General features: G+C 44.5%; 1 protein-coding gene and 2 pseudogenes across 2 annotated transcripts; 1 reads left to right on the top strand and 2 right to left on the bottom strand.

The window, feature by feature from the left end:
* Positions 1-2,183: 2,183 nt before the first annotated feature.
* On the bottom strand, positions 2,184-2,297 carry LOC132211566 (U6 spliceosomal RNA; annotated as a pseudogene).
* A 227-nt stretch (positions 2,298-2,524) lies between these two features.
* Positions 2,525-3,323, top strand: LOC132242932 (small EDRK-rich factor 1-like; annotated as a pseudogene).
* A 4,516-nt stretch (positions 3,324-7,839) lies between these two features.
* Positions 7,840-17,992, bottom strand: GATAD1 (GATA zinc finger domain containing 1). Of its 2 annotated transcripts, none has more exons than XM_059712295.1 (5): positions 17,496-17,992; positions 16,828-16,956; positions 15,211-15,270; positions 12,777-12,960; positions 7,840-9,371 (listed from the first exon to the last, which is right to left on the bottom strand). In XM_059712295.1, the coding sequence occupies exons 1-5, from the start codon at positions 17,751-17,753 to the stop codon at positions 9,181-9,183; spliced, it is 822 nt and encodes a 273-aa protein (XP_059568278.1). In that variant the 5' UTR covers positions 17,754-17,992; the 3' UTR covers positions 7,840-9,180. The 2 variants fall into 2 exon arrangements, with proteins under 2 accessions (XP_059568278.1, XP_059568280.1); XM_059712297.1 differs by having other exon boundaries at positions 16,828-16,953.
* Positions 17,993-19,950: the final 1,958 nt, after the last annotated feature.

Raw genomic sequence — 19,950 nt, 5'->3', positions numbered from 1 at the left:
CAGCATTATTTGCACTAGCCAAGATACGGAAGCAACCTAATTTTCTATCAATAGACAAATGGATAAAGAAGAAATGGTGCATATATACAATGGAATATCATTCAGCAATAAAAAAAGAATGAAATATTGCCATTTGCAATAACATGGATAGACTTGGAGGTTATTATGCTAAGTGAAATAAGTCAGAGAAAGACAAATACCATATGATTTCACTTATAAGTAGAATTTAAAAAACAAAATAAATTAACAAACTAATAGATACAGAGAATCTATCTATATATAAAAGCATAACATGCAAATTGGACGGCAGGCAGAACGACCAGTCGCTATGACGTGCACTGACCACCTGGGGCTGCCCCCAGCCCGCAGGCCCTGACTGCCTGATGGGGAATGGGGAACCATGGGTGGGGCCAGCTGCCGGAGAAAATTGGCCCTGATCACAAGCCAAGCCTAGGGACCCTACCCATGCATGAATTTCATTCGCTGGGCCTCTAGTAAGCTGATAAAAACTCATAGATATAGAAAGGAAGGAGCTTGGGAGGCTAGGAGAAGAAGGGGGAGGGGTCAAGGAGTACAAATCAGCTGTTATAAAATAGTCATGGGGCTATAAAGCACAACAGAGGGAATACAGTCAATAATACTGTAATAACTATGTATGGTGCCAGGGGGTACTAGATTTATTGGAGGGATCAGGGCCTTCCTTCCCCGGCTGCGGCTGCCTGCTGGGCCTTCCTTTGTTCCGCCCCGCCCCCCTCCCCATGTCATAGCAAGTGGGGAACTCCCAGTGGGTCAAACTCCCAAGGGGAAAATTTGCATATTAGCCTTTTATTACATAGGAGGATGTCAATGGTAATTGGGAAATAAAAGTCAGGCTTTTAATAGTCTGACTTATGCCTATTTTGAGTTTTTTTTAATTTATTGATTGATTGGAGAGAGAACGAACTATCAATTTGTTGTTCCGCTGATATGCCTTCATTGGCTGATTCTTGCCTGTTCCCTGACCAGGGAGAACCCACAACCTTGCTGTGGCTGGAGGGCGCTCTAACCAACTGCGCCACAGCCAGGCCTGCCTACTTCAGTGCTGATGTGTCACTGATCAGCAGTCTGATTTCTTCATTTACTTCCCCGTCCCCCCGTAGTTTATGCTGAGTTAGCAGGAGGTTTCAGGGAGTCCCCTGGGGGCTGCTCTCTTGCTTTCTTAGATGGAGGGGTACCCACTGTTTTCCCTCCTAGAAATCCTCCTGGTTCGCGTCAGCACCCTGTGGCTGAGGGCGGCTACACCCCACATGTGTGGCCCGCTGGGCCTCCCCATGAGACCTCTGGGCTCTCACACCGCAGGCTTCCACCGGCTTAGGACAGACAGAGTTTTAGGACCAACAAACTCCAAGAGCTCAGGACGCACCACAAGCGGAGCTCAGTCCGAGGGAAACTTACCGAGAGGCGAGCTGCGGGCAGCGGTCCTCCCCTGCGTCTCCGGCCAAATCCTCCGCACCTGCCTTCCCGCTCATCTTGTCGCCAAAGCTTCCAATGGACAAAACTAAAACAGTTTAGTGACAAGTGCGATGTCCTTTATTCCGGAGAAAGCGGCCAGGAACGGGGGAGCCGGAGCCCGCAGGCCGTGGAGCCCCGTTCCCGGGATGCTGGGGGAGGGAGACCCGTGCGGGGCGGAGGAGACCCGGGAACCGAGCGGGATTGGCTGGAGGCCTGCGTCCGGGCTCAGGTCAACCGCCTGCAGCTGAGCCGGGGGCTGCACAGCTGCTCCCTCTAAGGCCGGCCTGATGGGTGCAGGTTTAGGTCGTGACGGAACCTCCATTTTTTGGGCGCCCATAGATGAGTTACCTTCTTGGAGGTTAATGGCATAAACAGGCCTTTGGTTATCTTCCTACCTTGTCCCAAAGCAGGACACTGGCAGATCTCCTTCTCCCTGTGTAGAAACGCTAGCTTCTATCAGCTGAACGTTAGAATCTATACAAGAGAACGAGCCTCAGCAGTGCTTCTCATTTCTGGGGGCATTTTAGAATCACCTCGACACTTTGAACGTTTTTAAAATCTATTTAGGTTTTACTAGATTCTCTGGAACCCAGTGAGGCCCCAGTCTCACTCTCGGAGGCTCTAATTTAATTGGTGGCTGGGGAACCTTGGAGCAGCAGTGGCAGTTTGCTTGCTTTTTTATTATTATTACTTTTTTTATAGAACGCTTCACGAATTTTCGTGTCATCCTTGTGCAGGAGCCATGCTAATCTTCTCTGTATTGTTCCTTTTTTTTTTCTTAGTGTATGTGCTGCCGAAGCGAGCACTGTTTGCTTTTTTTAAGCCGCAGAGGTGATTCTGATGTGTTTGTGACTCGCTGGTATAAAGGTTGGGGAGGACAGCGGGATCTCAGCACAGGTGCAAAATCCTAGCGGCGTATTGAGATAGAAGGCGGATTATTAAATGAGATATGTTTGTAATGCTGCCAGGCACAGAGCACTGACAAGTGCTCCTGGCGGAGACTGAACAATGAGCTTTCCTCGGGGCCAGGAGCAGTTTTTGGCCTTTGTAAGTAAATTCAGGGCCTCTTAGACCTGTTAGAAGCCATGGTGATGAGGGTCACCAGGTGTGGCTATGCAGGCGTGCCCTCCCAAGGCTTCTGGGTGAGCTGAGCATGGAATCCAGCCCCGGGTCTCTACCCAAACCCTGACGTGGCCTCCACCTTGAAACGCTGGCAAAGATACCAGAATGCCAGTGGCCTGCCATGAGGACCTGTGTCAGAGCTGCCCACTGCCTCTTCCCAGTGTACAGAGTGCTCCGTAAGGCCAATGTGACCTTCAAATAAGAGGCTTCGTTCCTGTTAAAAATAAGGGAAGAGAGGCATGCGAGGAAGCCTGTGCTTTTCTGAGTCGCTCTCTTCCGGCCTCAGTGCAGTGATCGGCTTGGCCCGTGGAAATCAACGAGAACTTGCCCGCCAGAAAAACATGAAGAAATCCCAGGAAATTAGCAAGGGAAAAAGAAAAGAGGATAGCTTGACTACCTCTCAGAGAAAACAGACTCTGAGATCATGCAACAAAAGCAGAAAGCAGCTCATGAGAAGAAGTCCATGCAGACAAGAGAAAAATGATGACTGACAATTGGGAAAACCTGGGTACTACTGCCAACTAGGTGTATTATAAGCTTTATGATCGAGATTTTGTAGCGTGAACAATGTCATTACATATGTTACAACATATCTTTATAAAAACTATTTTAAACTTTACCTTTCAGGCGGGCTTAGTGTAATGTTTCAGAACCATTCTTCAAAGAATGAAACACTAACCATGCATGTGAAAAATAAAATAAATAAATAAGGGAAGAGATTTACTCCCCCGCTCTTCTTGCCAGAATATCTACCTTAGAAAACTTACAAATACAAGTATTTTCTCAGTCTCGTTGAAATGTATCTTTTTAGAAACTAAATAAGCCCTGTCAGCTTTATGTAAAAACAGTAATGTCCTTCTCCATGACCTGGGACCCATCTCTTTGCAATATGAGCATCGGGAGGTGGCACCGCTCCCCGTGTCTGTGGGACACAGGAGGCTAGCTCCAGGTTGTAACAGTACTTCCTGTCATAGAGAGTTTGTCCCCCCACCCTCTGGATGATTAGTTCATGTAGGTGCTCACCCCAGTTACCAGGTTGCGTTAGGAAGAACTGTGTGTAACTATTGGTGCTGTCGAGTTCTCTTAGTTAATAACTAGTTATTGTTTATCTTGAGGACTTATGTGCAATGGGTCACATCTGTCTGGCTCTAGAAAGGGTTGAGAGCTGTCTTTGCAATCAACCTCTTGGCCAAGTGCCTGCGGGAAGCATCACTCCGATTTAATGCTCAGTGGATAAAACAGTGTTTTCTTCTGCTGTTACCCTTGTGGAGAGGATTTCTAGGCTGAAAGATTTGTGTTTTTTAAAAAATTATATTTTTACAGCAGCACCTTCATCCTTCATTCTGAAGTTACTGTTTCTTTGTTACACTTTCTAAAAGGGCGAGTCGTCGTGGGGCCTGACCATGCTGCTGGCGGCCTCGGGCACCGACTCCCCAGCCCACGGCGGGAGCCAGGCGCAGGCCGCCCCCCGCCCGCGGCCAACACCCCCCCCCCCACCAGACCCATGCGGCAGCAGCGGCGGCGGGGCGGGGCGTGTGCCCTTGCCCAAGGAGATGGAGGAGGAGGCGATCACCGGCACCCCCAGGGACAAGACGGAGGATGTGGACTTCCTGTCTGGGCTGGGACTGGTCGATCTGCTGGACCGCAGGCAACCGGACTGGCCCCTGAAGCCCGGGCTCAGCTCGCCCTGGGGGGGAGCTAGGACTGCGCCCTCCATCTTGCCCTGGGTCCTCCATTTTTGGGGCGGCCGCCATGTGCTCAGGAGAGTGCCTTCTTCCCGGAAGCCCAGGCCCCTGCTGGCCACGCCCAGATTTCTCTGGACTAACCAATGACAATCAAGGGACGTGCACGCCATAGAGATGACCACATCCTGTGTAACAAGACCCGACTCGCGCCTGGCCAATCGGCGGGGCCCACAGTCCCCTCCCCTGCCCTTACTATAAAACCCACAATCCCATCAGGCCTCGCTCTCTCTCGGCCACTGGGCTTACCGTTGCATCGGTGAGTGTGGTCGGGGAGCCGAACTAGTTCGAAATGAAGGACTCTTTGCTTTTGCATCGGACTCGCTGGCTCCCTGATGGGCTTTTTGGGAACCTTGAGATCTGGGCACAACACTTTCCAGATCCATAGGGAGAAGTATTTTAGGTATATAGGTGGGGTGGGGTTTTTTGTTATATATTTTTTAAATCCTTGCCTGAGGATGTGTTTTAATTGATTTTAGAGAGAGGGAGGGAAAGAGAAACATTGATGTGAGAAACATCAGTTGGTTGCCTTTTGTATTGGCCCCGACCGGGTTTTGAACCCACAGCCTAGGTATGTGCCCTGACCAGGAAGCAAACCCACAACCTTTCAGTGTAAGGTCCACAGTCCAACTAACTGAGCCACCGGCCAGGGCAAGGCATATAGATGTTTTTGTTATAAACCTCCTCCCTTCTACCCAGCTTCTAACATAAAAGTTAAAGTAATTGGAAATAGTGATGTTACAAGAAGTTGAGGCTATGATTGTAGTTTTTTGGCTTGTAGTTGAGTAATTACATGCCAGTCTGTCGTGTTGAATAAGAAATATGAGTTAATGATTCCATTTCTTTAACAGAAAAAAGAAAAAGTTGTTTGGTTTTTAATTTTGTATACACATTTTGTGACGGATAGAAATTAATTTTATCATCCAATAATCTGTTCATCTTTCTCTAGTCTAAATGGTTTCCTTCATTACTTTTCATTGTAAAAAACATATCAAAGTAATACATATACATAGTTATATATCAAAGTAATACATATACATAGTTTTTTTTTTTTAAGGCCAAATAATTCTACGTAGCTTATAATGAAAAACAGCAGGGACTTATCAGCATTTCAGCATCAGGACTTGATCAGAGAAACAGAACACTAGCAATGATATAGAATAGTGGTTCTCAACCTTCTGGCCCTTTAAATACAGTTCCTCATGTTGTGACCCAACCATAAAATTATTTTCGTTGCGACTTCGTAACTGTAATGTTGCTACTGTTATGAATCGTAATGTAAATATCTGATATGCAGGGTGGTCTTAGGCAACCCCTGTGAAAGGGTCGTTTGATCCCCAAAGGGGTCGCAACCCACAGGTTTGAGAACCGCTGATAGAGAATAAAGGAGCTGTGAGAGAGGTGTTACCTGACACAATTGTGGGAGCCTGTGGAAGAGTCTGTGTAAGGCTTTTGCTTCTGCATCTGGGCCCCAGGCCTAAAATCAGCAGGGCAGGCAGTCTGGAAGGGAAGATAGACTTGAAGTGGGAGAGAGAAAGGACAAACTTGAACCTGCACCAACCTCTCACGTTTGCCAAGCCTCTAACTTGGAGGAGGCAGGTGCCCTTCATCACAGAGCTAAACCTTGCTTGGCCCAGGGCTGATGAAGCCGAAAAATGTGACATCTGAGTTATTTCCTAGAATGACTAAGTGAATCTATCAAAGCAAACACCTGAGTTTATTTCCTCAGCATGCTGTTGATCTCCCGTACAAGAGTTTAAGAGCTACCGTTTATTAAATGTTCTAAGAATGTACGTATGGAGTAAAAATTGGTGGTCCCACGCCAGTTGGTCAGCCTGCGAACAAATGTGTCTGTGTGTATATACTCATTGCAGGAAAGTTGGAAAATACTGAAAAGTAGAGAGAAAACACACACAAAGGCACAATAGCTTAGGCATCCCTTATTTCTCCCTGGAGCTGACCTCTTGGTTTATATTTTTGGGGTGTAGGAGATACACCTTCCTACAAAAAGTATGGTTCACACATTCGGTATGTAGTAAAAACAGTTCCTAAAATATGCCCAGGGTGGCAAAACAAAATCCACAAAATGCCCCTCCCTTTTCTGGTCCATGACAGAACATCATTCTGAGTATGTGCAACATGTCTATGTATCTATGTACACACACATGTAAAACAACTATATGTATTTTTATCCCAGTGCCCTTATGCTTCCACTTTCTTATGGCTGAGATGCAACTGTGTTTCAGACTTCTCTATGGAAAACAGTCCTGGAAAGCCTTTCAAAGCCAAGAACCTGAATGGTTTGGGATAATCTTTTCAGCTACTCACGTTAAGATTTATTTGTGTAAGAGCATTAAAGATCATCTTAAGAACCTCCTGTTAAAACAATATTAAAACAATCTAATACTAATGTAGAATATAACAATTTGAAATTCCACTTGAGGTAGCTGTTCACAAGAGAATTTGAAGTTTAAGCCAAAGTTACGATGAACTAGTATTAAGTAAAGTATCAATAGCCATCTTAAGAACATCAAATGTGAACTCTACACTCAGCTATTCCCATAAGCCAGGAACTGGATTAGGTGCTGGGGGAGTTGCAGAGCTGAGTAAATAAAACACATCATCTCTGCCCCCAGGAAACACAGGGGTGGGGGTAGGGGTGGGGCCAATAGAAGTAGAAATTTAAATGCAATATAACAGAATAAAACAGAGATTGATTTAAAGGAGCCATGGGAATCTGGAAGGTCCCATGGAGAGACAGAGTTGAGGGCCCTAAGTGAGCCACAATAGGTGGTAACAAGGTTATCAGAATTTTGCATGGTATCCGTGTTCCTAAAAAAGGAACAGTTCAGCAGGCTGGAAAGGATCTAAGCTGCAAGATGCTGCATGGTTCTTCGGACTTGTTTGTGCTATTTTATAGATGCAATAAAAACCATGAATTGATTTGGGATATGGGGGAGAAAAGAAGAAAAGCCCTTGTTGTGTGGTGGAGTTGGAGAAAACAGTATGAACAAGAACTCAGAGTCAGGAGAATGAGGAGAGTGTCCAGGGAACATTTCAGTGGTGGTAAGAAGGGGGAGACCAGGTTGGGACTAGACTGGGGCAGGCCTCTGACAATAGGAAAATAGGTATGAATCTACCCTGTAAGCAATGGGAGCCATCGGTGTTCGTTGAGGAAGAAAGTAAAAATTCAACCTATTTTAAAAGATGCTGCAACAAAAAAATAAATGATACTACAAGTATTTATATATTTATAAAGTCAGTGTATACTCTGGTTTTAAAATATTTCCTGATTTTAATAAATATCTTGCATTAAGTGTTCATTTTATCAGTCAGCCACTTTGATTGTCTTAAAATCTATTATATATTGATGAGGAAGCTGTCCCTCCAACTTATGAATACTACAACACTGCTGTTTTCTGTGTATACCATTTTTGATAGAAAACCCTATTTAATTGTTTAAATGAAATAAACCAAAAGTAAATACATTGCAAAAATACATTTTAATACATTGTGGAAAATACATAGTAAAAAATACATTGTATTAAAATGTGTTTTTTAAAATACATTTTAATACATTTAAAATACATTGAACATTAGCATTTAGATAGTTATTTACAATGGTATTTACAATCAATTTTACTATAATTTTTGTGAACAGAAAGATAACTACAGAGAGCTAACTACGGACATAAAACTATCTCCAGCTGCTTCCTTCTAACACACAAACCTGGGTAGAAAGGAGTAACAGTTAAAAGTGCTACAGTTCAAAATCATTCTGATTAAATTAGGTCCTGACAAATTCTTCTGGGTTAAAAAATGCTAAGTCAGAAGAGGAGGCAAGTGTGCACAACCTCCACTTCCTCCCATTTTTCACACTGTTGCATCCTGACTTCACTGACTTGCACTTGAATAAACCTGTACCTGAATTCTGGGAAATGTCACAAACAACAGGCCTTCTAAATCCAATGTATTGCTTTAAGCCCATTATTATGAGTTTATAGCAGGTGGTTTAACTTTGGAATAGACTTCTTTTGATATCAATGCTAACGCTCTATTAAACCTTTATTTTTAATTACAAAAAATTTAAAATTTTTCAATTATAGTTGACCTATTAACCATTTTTATGACTAATGGCTATTCTAATGGTCAAGAAATGACCAAGTGGGGTACCTCAACTGACAGTTTCCTGTGTGCTTTTAGTGAAGTTAACTGTCTGCACTATAAAATCTTATGGTTTGATTGAAAGGCTTGTTTTGACTGATAACTGATATTAAGATCAACAAAATGATTCTGAATCCCTCTTTGCTACAGAATAATTAGATGCAAATTTGAATGGCCTGAGCTAATAAAATTATCCACCGATCACTTTCCTTCAGGTTAAAGCAGCCAGCAGTCTGCCATGGCATTTCCTATATAGAAGTTTGTGTAACTTTGTGACAGATAAACTGGTCATACCTACATTTTATTGAGTTAAGTCCATCAGAAATCCAAACCTTAATTCATATTTTGTCCTTATAGAAAAATACAATCCATTTTATGAGTTTCTATAAATAAATTATGGATAAAAAATAAGACACTGTTTCTGATGGTCTCCTTGGGAAGATACCCATGCAGACTGTAACATTTAACTTCAAAATATATATTTTTTTCTATCCTTTTTGGTTTTCCAAGTGACTAGTAATAAATAAACTAATGATTACTCTGTGGTAGGGAAAAACTTTTTAGTCATTTTTCCATCTAAGAATTTCATTAAATGAACATGTGGCATATCTTGTAGTAATATGAATAGACGATAACTGGAAATCCAGTTTTACTTTTTAAACTACAAATGGTTGGCAACTGTTTCCTTAATAGTTATTGCAGGAGTAGGTCCAACATGAGTCCATATATAGCCCTTTTCTGGTCTGGTGGGAATTGTGGGAAATGGTGATGAAAGTGACTTGAAATATTCAGAGGGTGCATGACAAACAAACTCCAAGTATTCCATCTTCCTGGGAAGATCCTCCTCTGGTCCTAAAGGCGCCAATGGAAAGGTTAAACACATTTTGAACATGGATATCATTATCATAAAATGTTAAAATACCTAGACACTAGGAGAAACCAGTCTGGTTGTACCTGACGTTAGTCCTTGGAACATATATTACTATGAAGTTACTCATCATTTTTTCTATTTTAACTGCTTAAGGAATATAGCATTCTCCCCAAAACAGTGACTCAATATAGAAAAGAATCTTAACACATTGTACGCGGGAAACGTATTTATATGTTCTACTAGTGTAGTAGAGCGCGGGACACGTATTAATACGTTTTTTATAGACTAGTGGTAGAATGTGGGTAACGTATAAATACGTAAACTAAAGTTATCGTAATTTTACTGAACGTTGCCATTTGCGCAAAAATGGCCCGCGCCACCTGTTAGCGCGCGATAAAAACTACCTGCAAACAATGTGTTAAAAAAAATAATATTTAGCCTATACAGTGTTTATTATATATGCCTGCACTGTTCTTAGTACTGACACATATCAATACATTGAATCCTCGCAAAGCCCTCTGTGGTAGGCACTATTATTATTTCCATTTTACATATGAGGAAAATGAGACAAGGATTAAGGAACTTGCCCAACTCACACAGCTAGTAAGTGTATAGGCTACGAACCCAGACAGTCTGGCCCCCGAGGTTGTGCTCTGGCATCTGAGGAAGAGGAAGAGGAGGTGGGAGAGGAGCTGGAGGAAATTCTGTCATATCACTGCCTCTGCTGACAATCCTATCCAATCAATCAGGTAGAGGCCCAAAATTCGTGCACTCGTGAGGAGGGGAGGGCAGAGGGGAAGGAGGTCCCTCAGCCCAGCCTCAGGGAATGTCTGACTGATGGCTTAGGCTCGCTCCCCATGGGGATGTTCATCAGTGGGGCATCCTTAGCGCTGCCATGGAGACAGGAGAGGCTCCCGCCACCACCACTGTGCTCGCCAGCTGTGAGCCCAGCTTCTGGATGAGTGGTGCTCCCCTGTGGGAGTGCACTGACCACCAGGGGGCAGCTCCTGCATTGAGCATTTGCCCCCTGGTGGTGTGGGTGTCATCGCAACTGGTCATCCTGCCAAAACCGGCTCTCTGACATCTCCCGAGGGATCCTGGATTGCGAGGGCGCAGGCCAGGGTGAGGGACACAATGGGTGCAGGGTGCACTATCGGGGCCAAGGAGGAACGCTGGAGGTTGGCCAGCCGGAGAGGAACTACAGGAGGGCTCCAGGGTGTGTCCGGCCCATCTCGCTCAGTCCCGATCAGCCGGACACCAGCAGCAAGCTAACCTACTGGTTGGAGCATCTGTCCACTGGTAGTCAGTGCATGTCATAGCAACTGGTCGACTGGTCAACTGTCTGCTCCCTGGTGGTCAGTGCCCATCATAGCAAGTGGTTAAGCAGCCTCAGCATATTATTAGCATACTAGAGGCCTGATGCACGAAATTTGTGTAAGAGTAGTCCTTCTTTCCCCAGGCTGCTGGCACTTGCTATCCCTCTGGCACCCAGGACCTGAGCTTTCCTCTGGCCGCCAGCAGGCACCCAGGACCCGGGCTTCTCTCGCAGCCCCAGCTTTGTCCGGAAGGTCCTTTGGGAGGACGTCCAGTCTAATTAGCATATTACGCTTATATCATTATAGATTACGCTTTGATTGGTTGAATGGCTGACCGGCTGACCAGACACTTAGCATAGTAAGCTTTTATTATATAAGATAAGCAGAAAACTGGTCATGTATCAAACTTGACATGCAGAAGACAATAACAATGGAATGTTATTTGTCCCTGAGTTCTCCCTAAAAAATGTTGTGTTTTCTCCTCAGTGCAAAAGTAACCCATGCCCACTGCAGAAAGGTTACAAAGTTCAGAGTTACAGAACTCTGAATACTTTCAAAATTGAATTACTCAGTAACTTCTTGTGAGTCTACATAAAGAATTATTTGTACCATTTCTTTTTTTTATTATTTTTTAAATTTTTTAAAATTATTTATTGCTTAAAGTATTACAAAGAGTATTACAAATGTACCATTTCTTTTGGCAGCACTGAAATTAGTCAGAGTACAGTGGCTGCCATTTCAAAGATCGACAATGATATGTTATAAATGGTCTAGAACAAGCATGTCAAACTTGCGGCCCAGACAATATAATGGGATGTAAGAAACGTTTTAATAAAAATTTTATAACAATTTTTACAATATCGTTATACATAATTATTAATAAAGAACTACAACATTCGCTAATGACTGATTACTATAATCGTGTTGCATTCATTTCCCTTACATGCAGATGCACCATTTCTCTCCACTAATACTAGCAGCAAATATTTTAGCAGCTGACTGCCACGTCATTAGTCTTGTACTGACTTGTTTGGTGTGCGCAACAGGAAATATTTTGCTTTTGGAGAATAAGAAAAATAGGTTTATTTGCGTTACACTTATTAATTTGTGCATTTATTCAGTGTCTGGTAAGTTAATGTTCAAGAAAAAATATTAATTTTTATTAAAATGTTCAATTATTTTCTGTTAACGATTACTCATTTATTTCAGCCCTTTGTATTCAGCATGTCTCTATCGAAATAAACTTACGTTTCTATGAAAATTGAAGCTTTTGTTTTTTTGTGGCCCACATACACTTAAACCTTGTTTATTTGGGCCATTAGCCTTTGAGTTTGACATGCTTGGTCTAGAATGATGATGTGTGACATGAAGAAAGGATGCATATTGAGAATATGTAAGATTCTAGAAATAACTGTGATAGTTCCTTAAGAAATTATTTTTAGATTTTTATAAGTAACCTAAATAACCTAGTTCCTGAGCAATAAATTCTTTTAATAGTTTAATCTTGGGTCACTTAAAAAATTTTTATCCACATTACTTTTTAGTAGGTGCATACAGGCCTAACTCTAAACAACTGGCAGCACTCAAAGCCCAGCTGTATAAAATGTTCCTGTTTTCTATAAAGCTCTCTATGTGTACTTAATGGTACTTATGCTTCTTTGTTATGGACTGAATTGTACCCTCCCTAATTCTATGTTGAAGCCCTAACCCTCAAATGATGGCATTTAGAGACAGGGATTAGGGAGGTTATTAAGGTTAAATGAGGTCATGAGGGTGGAACCCTAACCTGCCAGGATCGATGTTCTTATAAGAAGAGACTGAAGAAGGACTGTGTACAACAAGAAGGTGACAGTCCACAAGCCAGGAAGAGAGCTCCACCAGCAACTAACGCTGAGAGCACCTTCATCTTGGACTTCCAGCTTCCAGAACAATGAGAAAATAAATTTCTGTTGTTTAAGCCATTCAGTCTATGGTATTTTGTTATGGTAGCCTGAGCAGACTAATGCATTCTTATACCTAATAACAGAGACTTACCTGGGTCCAAGGACCTGTACCATCTGACAAACTCACCTATGATGTAGGATGCAGGATCGAATCGGTCCGTGGGGCTAGAAAGAGTGGGGATGAGCCACGTCAGTGCTGCACTCTTCTCACAGTACTGGTCCTGGATAAAACCCCGGATCTGAGCATAGTAGGATTTTCCATCTTGCTCATCAATCACAGAAACAACATCTCCAATTTGGTAATATACCCCCTGGTGGAAATAGAAGATAATCCCACATTTAAAATAAATAGAACAGCACCAGAGTTATGAATGGAAACTTCCTTACTGTAAAAGCAAGAGTTTTCAAAGTGGTCAGTAAAAGGGCCCTGAGAGGGACTGATAACTGATGTGTATATGGTTGATGCCAATTCTAAAATTGTTTCACTTTTGAATGAAAAAATTTTTACACACACACAACGTGCATCTGGAGAAAATGTGCTTATAAAAATACTTTGATTTTCTATCACAACAATACTGTCCCTACTTTTTTGGATAGAAAAATTGAGCTGTAGAAGTGCTGCTAAGTGCCTTGCTGAAAGCCTCCAAAGGCAGAGCTGCAACTGAGGTTCCTACACTAGCTCAGCGGTCTGTTTCTATACTGGCTTGAAAATCAGTGCTTATCTGGTGAAAATATGCCCTATATACCTTCCTCCTCAACCATCAACTAGGGAAAAGAGATACTACAAACTGAAGCCAAAGAAATGATAGAAGCTCTTCTGATTGTAATAGGTCTTCAGGGTAGGTTTTTACCCTCAACTTACCATACCTTTCCCCAGTCTCACTGGCAGCTGTCTCCTCCCTTCCTATTCTCTGTGATATTCTTCCACAAGACAGTTCCTGGTATTTCTGGCATTCAAGGCTTCATGTCGTATCCATACTCTACTTCATACCCAACTAACTAACCTGTGCATATTTTGTGTTTAGAACCCTTATAACTCTGCCTCTGCCTTCTACCCTATGTCCTCTTCCCTGGGTCTTGAACTAGAAATAATCTCTCATTTGAACATCCATAATAGCTGATCCAAATATTTATGACACTCAGCACTTCCTTAGGTGGGTGCAGGAACCTGCCTGCAAGGGTGATTCATTGCTGCTTCCCTCAAAATAGGGCCATGGCAGCAGATAAAGCTGATGGGGTATGCACCTAAACCACAAAATGATTCTGAGAAAATATTTCCAGTAACTGAGTTGTGACATGAGCACCTTGGAAACCAGGAGTTTCTCCTGGACGCTTTATCCATATGTCCGAGGGTGACTGTTGCATCTGGATCATTATGGACGGGTAGAGTCAATGTGGGCCACATTCCCCTACCTGCTGGTTACTAACACATGGCACACAGTAATAAATTACTGATACTTGCAATAACAGGTCTCGTGCTTTCCATCGACATATGCCTTAAAAATCATTAAGGCATGAAGTTCTTAGCTTAGTCAGTTGCTCCTGGACTTAATCTGTAAACTCTGTGTTTAGCTGTGAAAATAACGCACACACTTGAAAATGTGATGATAATTGTTCCTATTCACTGAGAGTTAGGTGCTTAAATATACATGATCTCACTAGACCAAATGAGTAGTTTCTATTTACAATCCCTATTTTATAGAATCTATATAATATAGATGAAGAAACATCAGAGAGCCCTGGCCAGTGGTGCTCAGTGGTTGGAGTTTCAGCCCTTGCACCGAAGGGTCATGGGTTTGATTCCCAGTCAAGGGCACATACCTGGGTTACAGTTTCAATTCCCGTCTTGGTCGGGGCATGTGCGGGAGGCAACCAATTGATGTCTTCCTCACATAGATGTTTCTCTCTTCCCCCCGACCCCGTTCTACTCTCACTAAAAAAATTATATATATATGTATGTATGTATGTATGTGTGTGTGTGTGTATGTGTATGTATGTGTGTGTGTGTGTGTATATCTATATATATCTATATATATCTATATATATCTATATCTATATCTATATCTATATCTATATCTATCTATATATATATATATATATATATATATATATATATATATATATATATATATATATATCTCCTACTCCCCACTGCCCTTATCCTCCCACTTCTGCTTAAAGGCATTTTAGAATCCCAGTGCTGACTACCCATTAGACATCCTCTCTGAGTCTAAATCCTGCCTCTGTCCTTCTCACCCTTCAGTGCCATCACATGGTCTAGGATGGCTCACTCTCATAGCTCCACACCATACATTGATATTTTAAAAATTATTCTCATGATCTATGTTAAGAAATTCTCAAGATCCTAATCATATTTCAGTAGGCAACTTCCCCTCCCATATCAGCTCTGAGTGAGATGTTTTATAACAGCTACCTCTGGGAGAAACAGCTTAGAGAAGAATAAAAAACACAATCACACAGACCTTCAGACCCACCCAACGTTTTAGTAGCACATTATACAGTAGGCCCAAATCGTCCCCAGTAACTCTACAGGTGTTTACCTTGTAGAAGATTGATTCTGCAGTGATTATGGTGGAAACTGACTCAGGCGCTTTGATGGGCTGTGCAAAAAAAAAGGTAAAATTATTAGCACATTCATACTGTGTATGTGTGTATATAGGCATTTTTTCCCAACCATATATGAGAGTTCTGTAATTTGAGAAATACTAAATTTGTTGTTTGGTGACAAAAACTGCAAAAAGACAAATGATTTTCTGAATGTTGTCGCCAAGTGCAGTATGAATATTTCCACTGCTATTTCTGCTATCATTCGCTTAAAAATGGCTGGGAACTAGAGGACAAGCTTCTGATTATGCTGCTGAGAGCTAACACAAGCCCTTTCCAAGCTTTATTACATTTTAACATTTTAGGTGTAAAAATATATTGCCTATAATGCCCTGACTATGACAGAAATGAAATAAAAAATGGGTGAGCACTAAGTGAAAAAGTGCTTCCTTGATGACATTTTCCATCTCAACCTGACTATGGAACCAGCTATGACACGTGAGATATTATCAGAACCCATTTTCTAGCAAGCCTGAACTAAGGCTAAAAGAAATTTTCTTGGGAGTTCTTATTAATCTGCCACCATCCACCCACCACTGAAATCTGTTCTTAAGCTGAAATATACTCTTTTATGCCACAACAGAGAAAGCAGGCCTCCCAAAATATGTCTTGGTATCATCCTCGAAGAGTTTGCTAGAAAAATTGATATTGAAATAACTGCAGAGAATATAGTCTATCATACGTAAGAATAAAACATGTTTAAGTGATACAACTATAAATAATCAAACGAATATTTACTTAACATGTTTTGTCTAGCCAACAAATGCCTCATTTTTAGAAAATTAAATTATTATAATCTTAAATGAATTAGAGGCAACTACTCTTAGTAAGAAAAGAATCCATCTGTACAATATACTGGAGGCCCCTTTGTGTTTGATGAATGAATATGCCTTTACTGGTCAGCCCGTCGTTCCTGTTCTGAAGAGGAAATGCCACACTGAGGATTTAAAGAGCTGCCTACAGCGCCCTGCCCATTGCGTTTGACCATGTCCCCTTGTGTTTACAAAGATAACGAGAACTTACTGCACAGAAAATGTGCTTGCAACCACCCCCGCCACCAGTCTTTCAACAATCTGTTTTCTTACAGCAGAACAGGGAAAGGTTTAGCAAAATTTTAATGCGTATTCATCAAACTGATCCTAAGTCAGTAGAATGCATTTTTTCTGGGGCTAAAATAACAAATACATACACAAGTTCCAGTATTATTATTTACTCAGATCTTTAAAGAAGGAAAAAAGGTTCCCTGGTGTCCTTGGCCATACCATAGGCCTTTGCATAAAGAAGCCAATAAGACGCATCCAATAAGACCATCCCAGGCGCACGTTTCCTCTTCCTCCAGACGCCTACTGTGTACCTCCCTACTGTGTACCTCCCGGAGGAAAAGGAAAAAGGAAAACCCGCGCTTCCTGGAAAGAGGGGAAGTGTGGGCCACTCCCGGGCACCACCCAGGAGCTCCGGGGGAAGGAGGACGGTCGCGGTGGGATGACGGCTGTGGCAGGACACACTGCACACAACGCCATGACAGTGGAAAAGCAACAACACAACCACCTTACGTTTTTTAACTTAAAAATGTGTCTTCTCCCTTTTCCTTTAGTGGAAACCTTCTTCTCAGCAGCCGGAGCGGACTTGTACTTGGTGTTGCGGAGCCGAGCGGACCTCCTGTGAATTTCCTGCTTGCTCTGCTACATCGAGAATAAAACAGAGGGAGGCATGAACCCACAGCGCGGGAAGCATGCTGTCCCGACGCAGCCACGCCACAGGGGTCCCGGGGCGGAGCGCGCCCCTCATCCCGGCCCTTCCTCCTCCGGCTGGGCGACCCCGCTATCTGGGCTCCGGGAAGCAGGGCGGGGCCTCCGAAAAGCGGACGTCTGTTCACGGGCACTGACAGCAGAGACACCCGGCAACTCGGCCTCCGCCGCCCTCCGCGGGGAGCTGGTGCCGCCACTAAGAGGGCGTGAACGGGACGGAACGACGAGACGCCCCTCACACGGGGCAAGCCCTGCAGCAGGACCCTCGGTACCCGCCTGCGCATGCGTGTGGCTAACGGGATGGCTGGTTGCTACCCAAAATTTTACCACAATGGAGGGATTCCCAGGGGGTTTTAATTTTCTTGCTTCTTTAGACTATCAATTTCTCGTAAGAAAAGGTGCTTAGAATGGGCCCAGCCGGTTAAGATCTCATCGGGGTGGGGGCGGCCCGCGGGGGGGAAGGAGGGGCTCACCTGCTTGCCGCCCCCGCCGCCGTTGCTCTGCGAAGGGGCGGCCGAGGTGCTGGCGAAGGTGGGCGCCCCGAGGCCCCCGCCGCCACCGCCGCCGCCGCCCCCGGTCCCGCCGGCGGCCCCCGAGCCCGCGCCCCCGCCGCCCGCGCCGCCGCGGCCAGAGCAGTGGAGGCAGAGGATGTCCCCCTGCGGGCTCTTCTTCCACATGGAGGACGACGTGGTCTTGCAGACGCTGCAGGTGGGCTTCAGGCCCAGAGGCATGGTGGCCGGCTCGGGCGGCCCGCGCGGGCGCAGCGACACGGGAATGGCGACCGCCGGCCCGGCCGCCCGATGGCCGGCCCGCCAGGTCCAGCGACAGGGAGAGCGACTGGGCGCGGGCGCTCCCCTGTCCACGCCGGCACCGGGCCGCGGCCGCTGTCCCCGGAGGCCGGAAGCGAGTCCCCCCGCGCCGAGCCCAGCACCACTCCGGGTGCCCGCGGCGCCGGAGGCGGAGCAGCGGTCCTGAGGCAGCTTCCGGCGGTGGGCGGGACCCGCGCCCCGCTGACCGGAAGTGCCCCGGGTAGGGGCGCGCGGCCTTTCAGTTTGCTGTTTGAGAGTTTTTGGTCTTAGGCCTAGGATTGGTGGGTAAAATACAGACCGTGCAATTAAATTTGAATTTCAGATGAGCAAAGAATATTTTTTTTTAAAAAAATATATATCCCATGCAATGTTCGAATTTATCTGAAATTCTGCCTTAACTGGGCGTCCTGTATTTTCATTTGCTAAATCTGGCTCTCCTGCTCAGGACCCCTTTGCACGCTTAACAGATAGCACCAGAGGCATGGATACATGGAGCAGACTGACTGCTCTCCGAGGGGAGGGGAGAGGGGGAACTGGATGAAAGAAGGTGAAGGGATCATCCAAGGAATATGTATAAATATAACCTACAGACACGGACAACAGTGTGGTGATAGCCGGAGGGAAGTGGGGGGCTGGGTGGAGGTGCGTAAAGGCGGGGGAAATGGGGAATTTGTAATAGTAATTTTGTAATTATAATTTAGACCCCCAAGTATTTTTGTTTATATAGATTATATCCATGGACATGTATGTGTTAGGCGTTGAAATAGACATTTTAGCATAAGATGCCAAGCACACTTTTTTAAAATATATTTTTATTGATTTCAGAGAGAAAGGGAGAGGGAGAGAGAGAGATAGAAACATCAATAATGAGAGAGAATCATTAATCAGCTACCTCCTGCACGCCCCTGACTGGGAATCGAGCCTGCAACCAAGGTACATGCCCTTGACCAGAATCGAACCTGGGACCCTTCAGTCTGCAGGCTGACACTCTATCCACTGAGCCAAACCAGCCAGGGCAAAGCACACGTTTATTAACCATTGAGTGATGTCATCATACTTGGGTGATGTCATCATATGGCCTGTAGCCCTCTGAACAGTATGCCAGTGCAATGAGAGTGGAAAGGCAAGTATGTGGCTTGGCACTGTTGGGAACTTGTTTTGACCCCAAGGACTCCCTGCAAGGGTCTTGGACCTCCCTGGACCACAATCTAGAACAGGTGGCTTAGGACCAACTCATGATGAAAAGCCAGCCCCACCAGGAAAAGGAGTCTCTCCTCAGCTTCACTTGGTAAAGTTGTGGTTGCATATCTGTGTCCATGGTCCTGGGGTTTGGGGACTTGATGTTTTTGGCGAGGTCTTGATGAATGTGTTGGTGGTGTGGGCTGAGTGGGAGAGGGGAAAGGCCAATGGGTTGAATGCCTATGACGTCATGAAATCTCAGTGCTTATGACCCCTGTAGAACAAGATATTGATGTTTCCGTTTTACTGTTAGCTGATCAACAGAGGAGCCATGGTGTGGACTGGCTGCCAACACGGTGGCTGCTCTTGGTGTCATATCTGGACAGGCCTTTAGAGCAGCCCTGGGGCCGGGCTGTGGCTCGGTCATCCTCTCCCTGAGTCAAGGTTTCCCCAACAGTAAAACAGAATATTAACTATTCTCCAGGGCTGTTATGGGGATTAAGATCAACTGTAAAAGTGGTTGAGGAGAATAGGTAAAGAATGCTGTTCCCTTATTTTAGAACGATACACTCTGTGAGGGGCATCTAGGCATGCACTTTCATGCTCCCTAATTTCTTTCTCCTGGTAATGTATCCCCCTCTGCATCTGATCTCCTCTCCAAAAACATCAAGTCCCCAAACCCCAGAACCATGGACACAGGTGTGGAACCACAGCTTTACCAAGTGAAGCCGAGGAGAGATGCCTTTTCCTGGTGAGGCCCCTGGTTCATCAACTTCCTCTCCACCAAAGGATGCTATCCTGGGTGGGGTAAATAGCCGCCTGCATAACCACCCAGCACCCCCTTTTCTCCATTTCCCCTCATTCCACTGATCACCATCTTCTGTTCTTGACAGCTCCCTGGTCACACCCTCTACCCTTCTGAAGAACTCCATTTTTTTCC

The sequence above is a fragment of the Myotis daubentonii genome, chromosome 10, assembly GCF_963259705.1.
Source record: "Myotis daubentonii chromosome 10, mMyoDau2.1, whole genome shotgun sequence".
Taxonomy (NCBI): domain Eukaryota; kingdom Metazoa; phylum Chordata; class Mammalia; order Chiroptera; family Vespertilionidae; genus Myotis; species Myotis daubentonii.
The sequence above is the reverse complement of the archived record's forward strand: the minus strand, read 5'-3'. Positions and strand labels throughout refer to the sequence as shown.

Excerpts from the sequence above, each read along its gene's own strand:
- GATAD1 (XM_059712295.1), bottom strand. The coding sequence starts at position 17,753 with ATGCCTCTGGGCCTGAAGCCCACCTGCAGCGTCTGCAAGACCACGTCG. Across the intron at positions 16,957-17,495 it reads GCGGCGGGGGCGGCAAGCAG|CAGAGCAAGCAGGAAATTCA; the intron begins GTGAGCCCCTCC and ends TTCTCGATGTAG. Across the intron at positions 12,961-15,210 it reads CAGAATCAATCTTCTACAAG|GGGGTATATTACCAAATTGG; the intron begins GTAAACACCTGT and ends TATTTCCACCAG.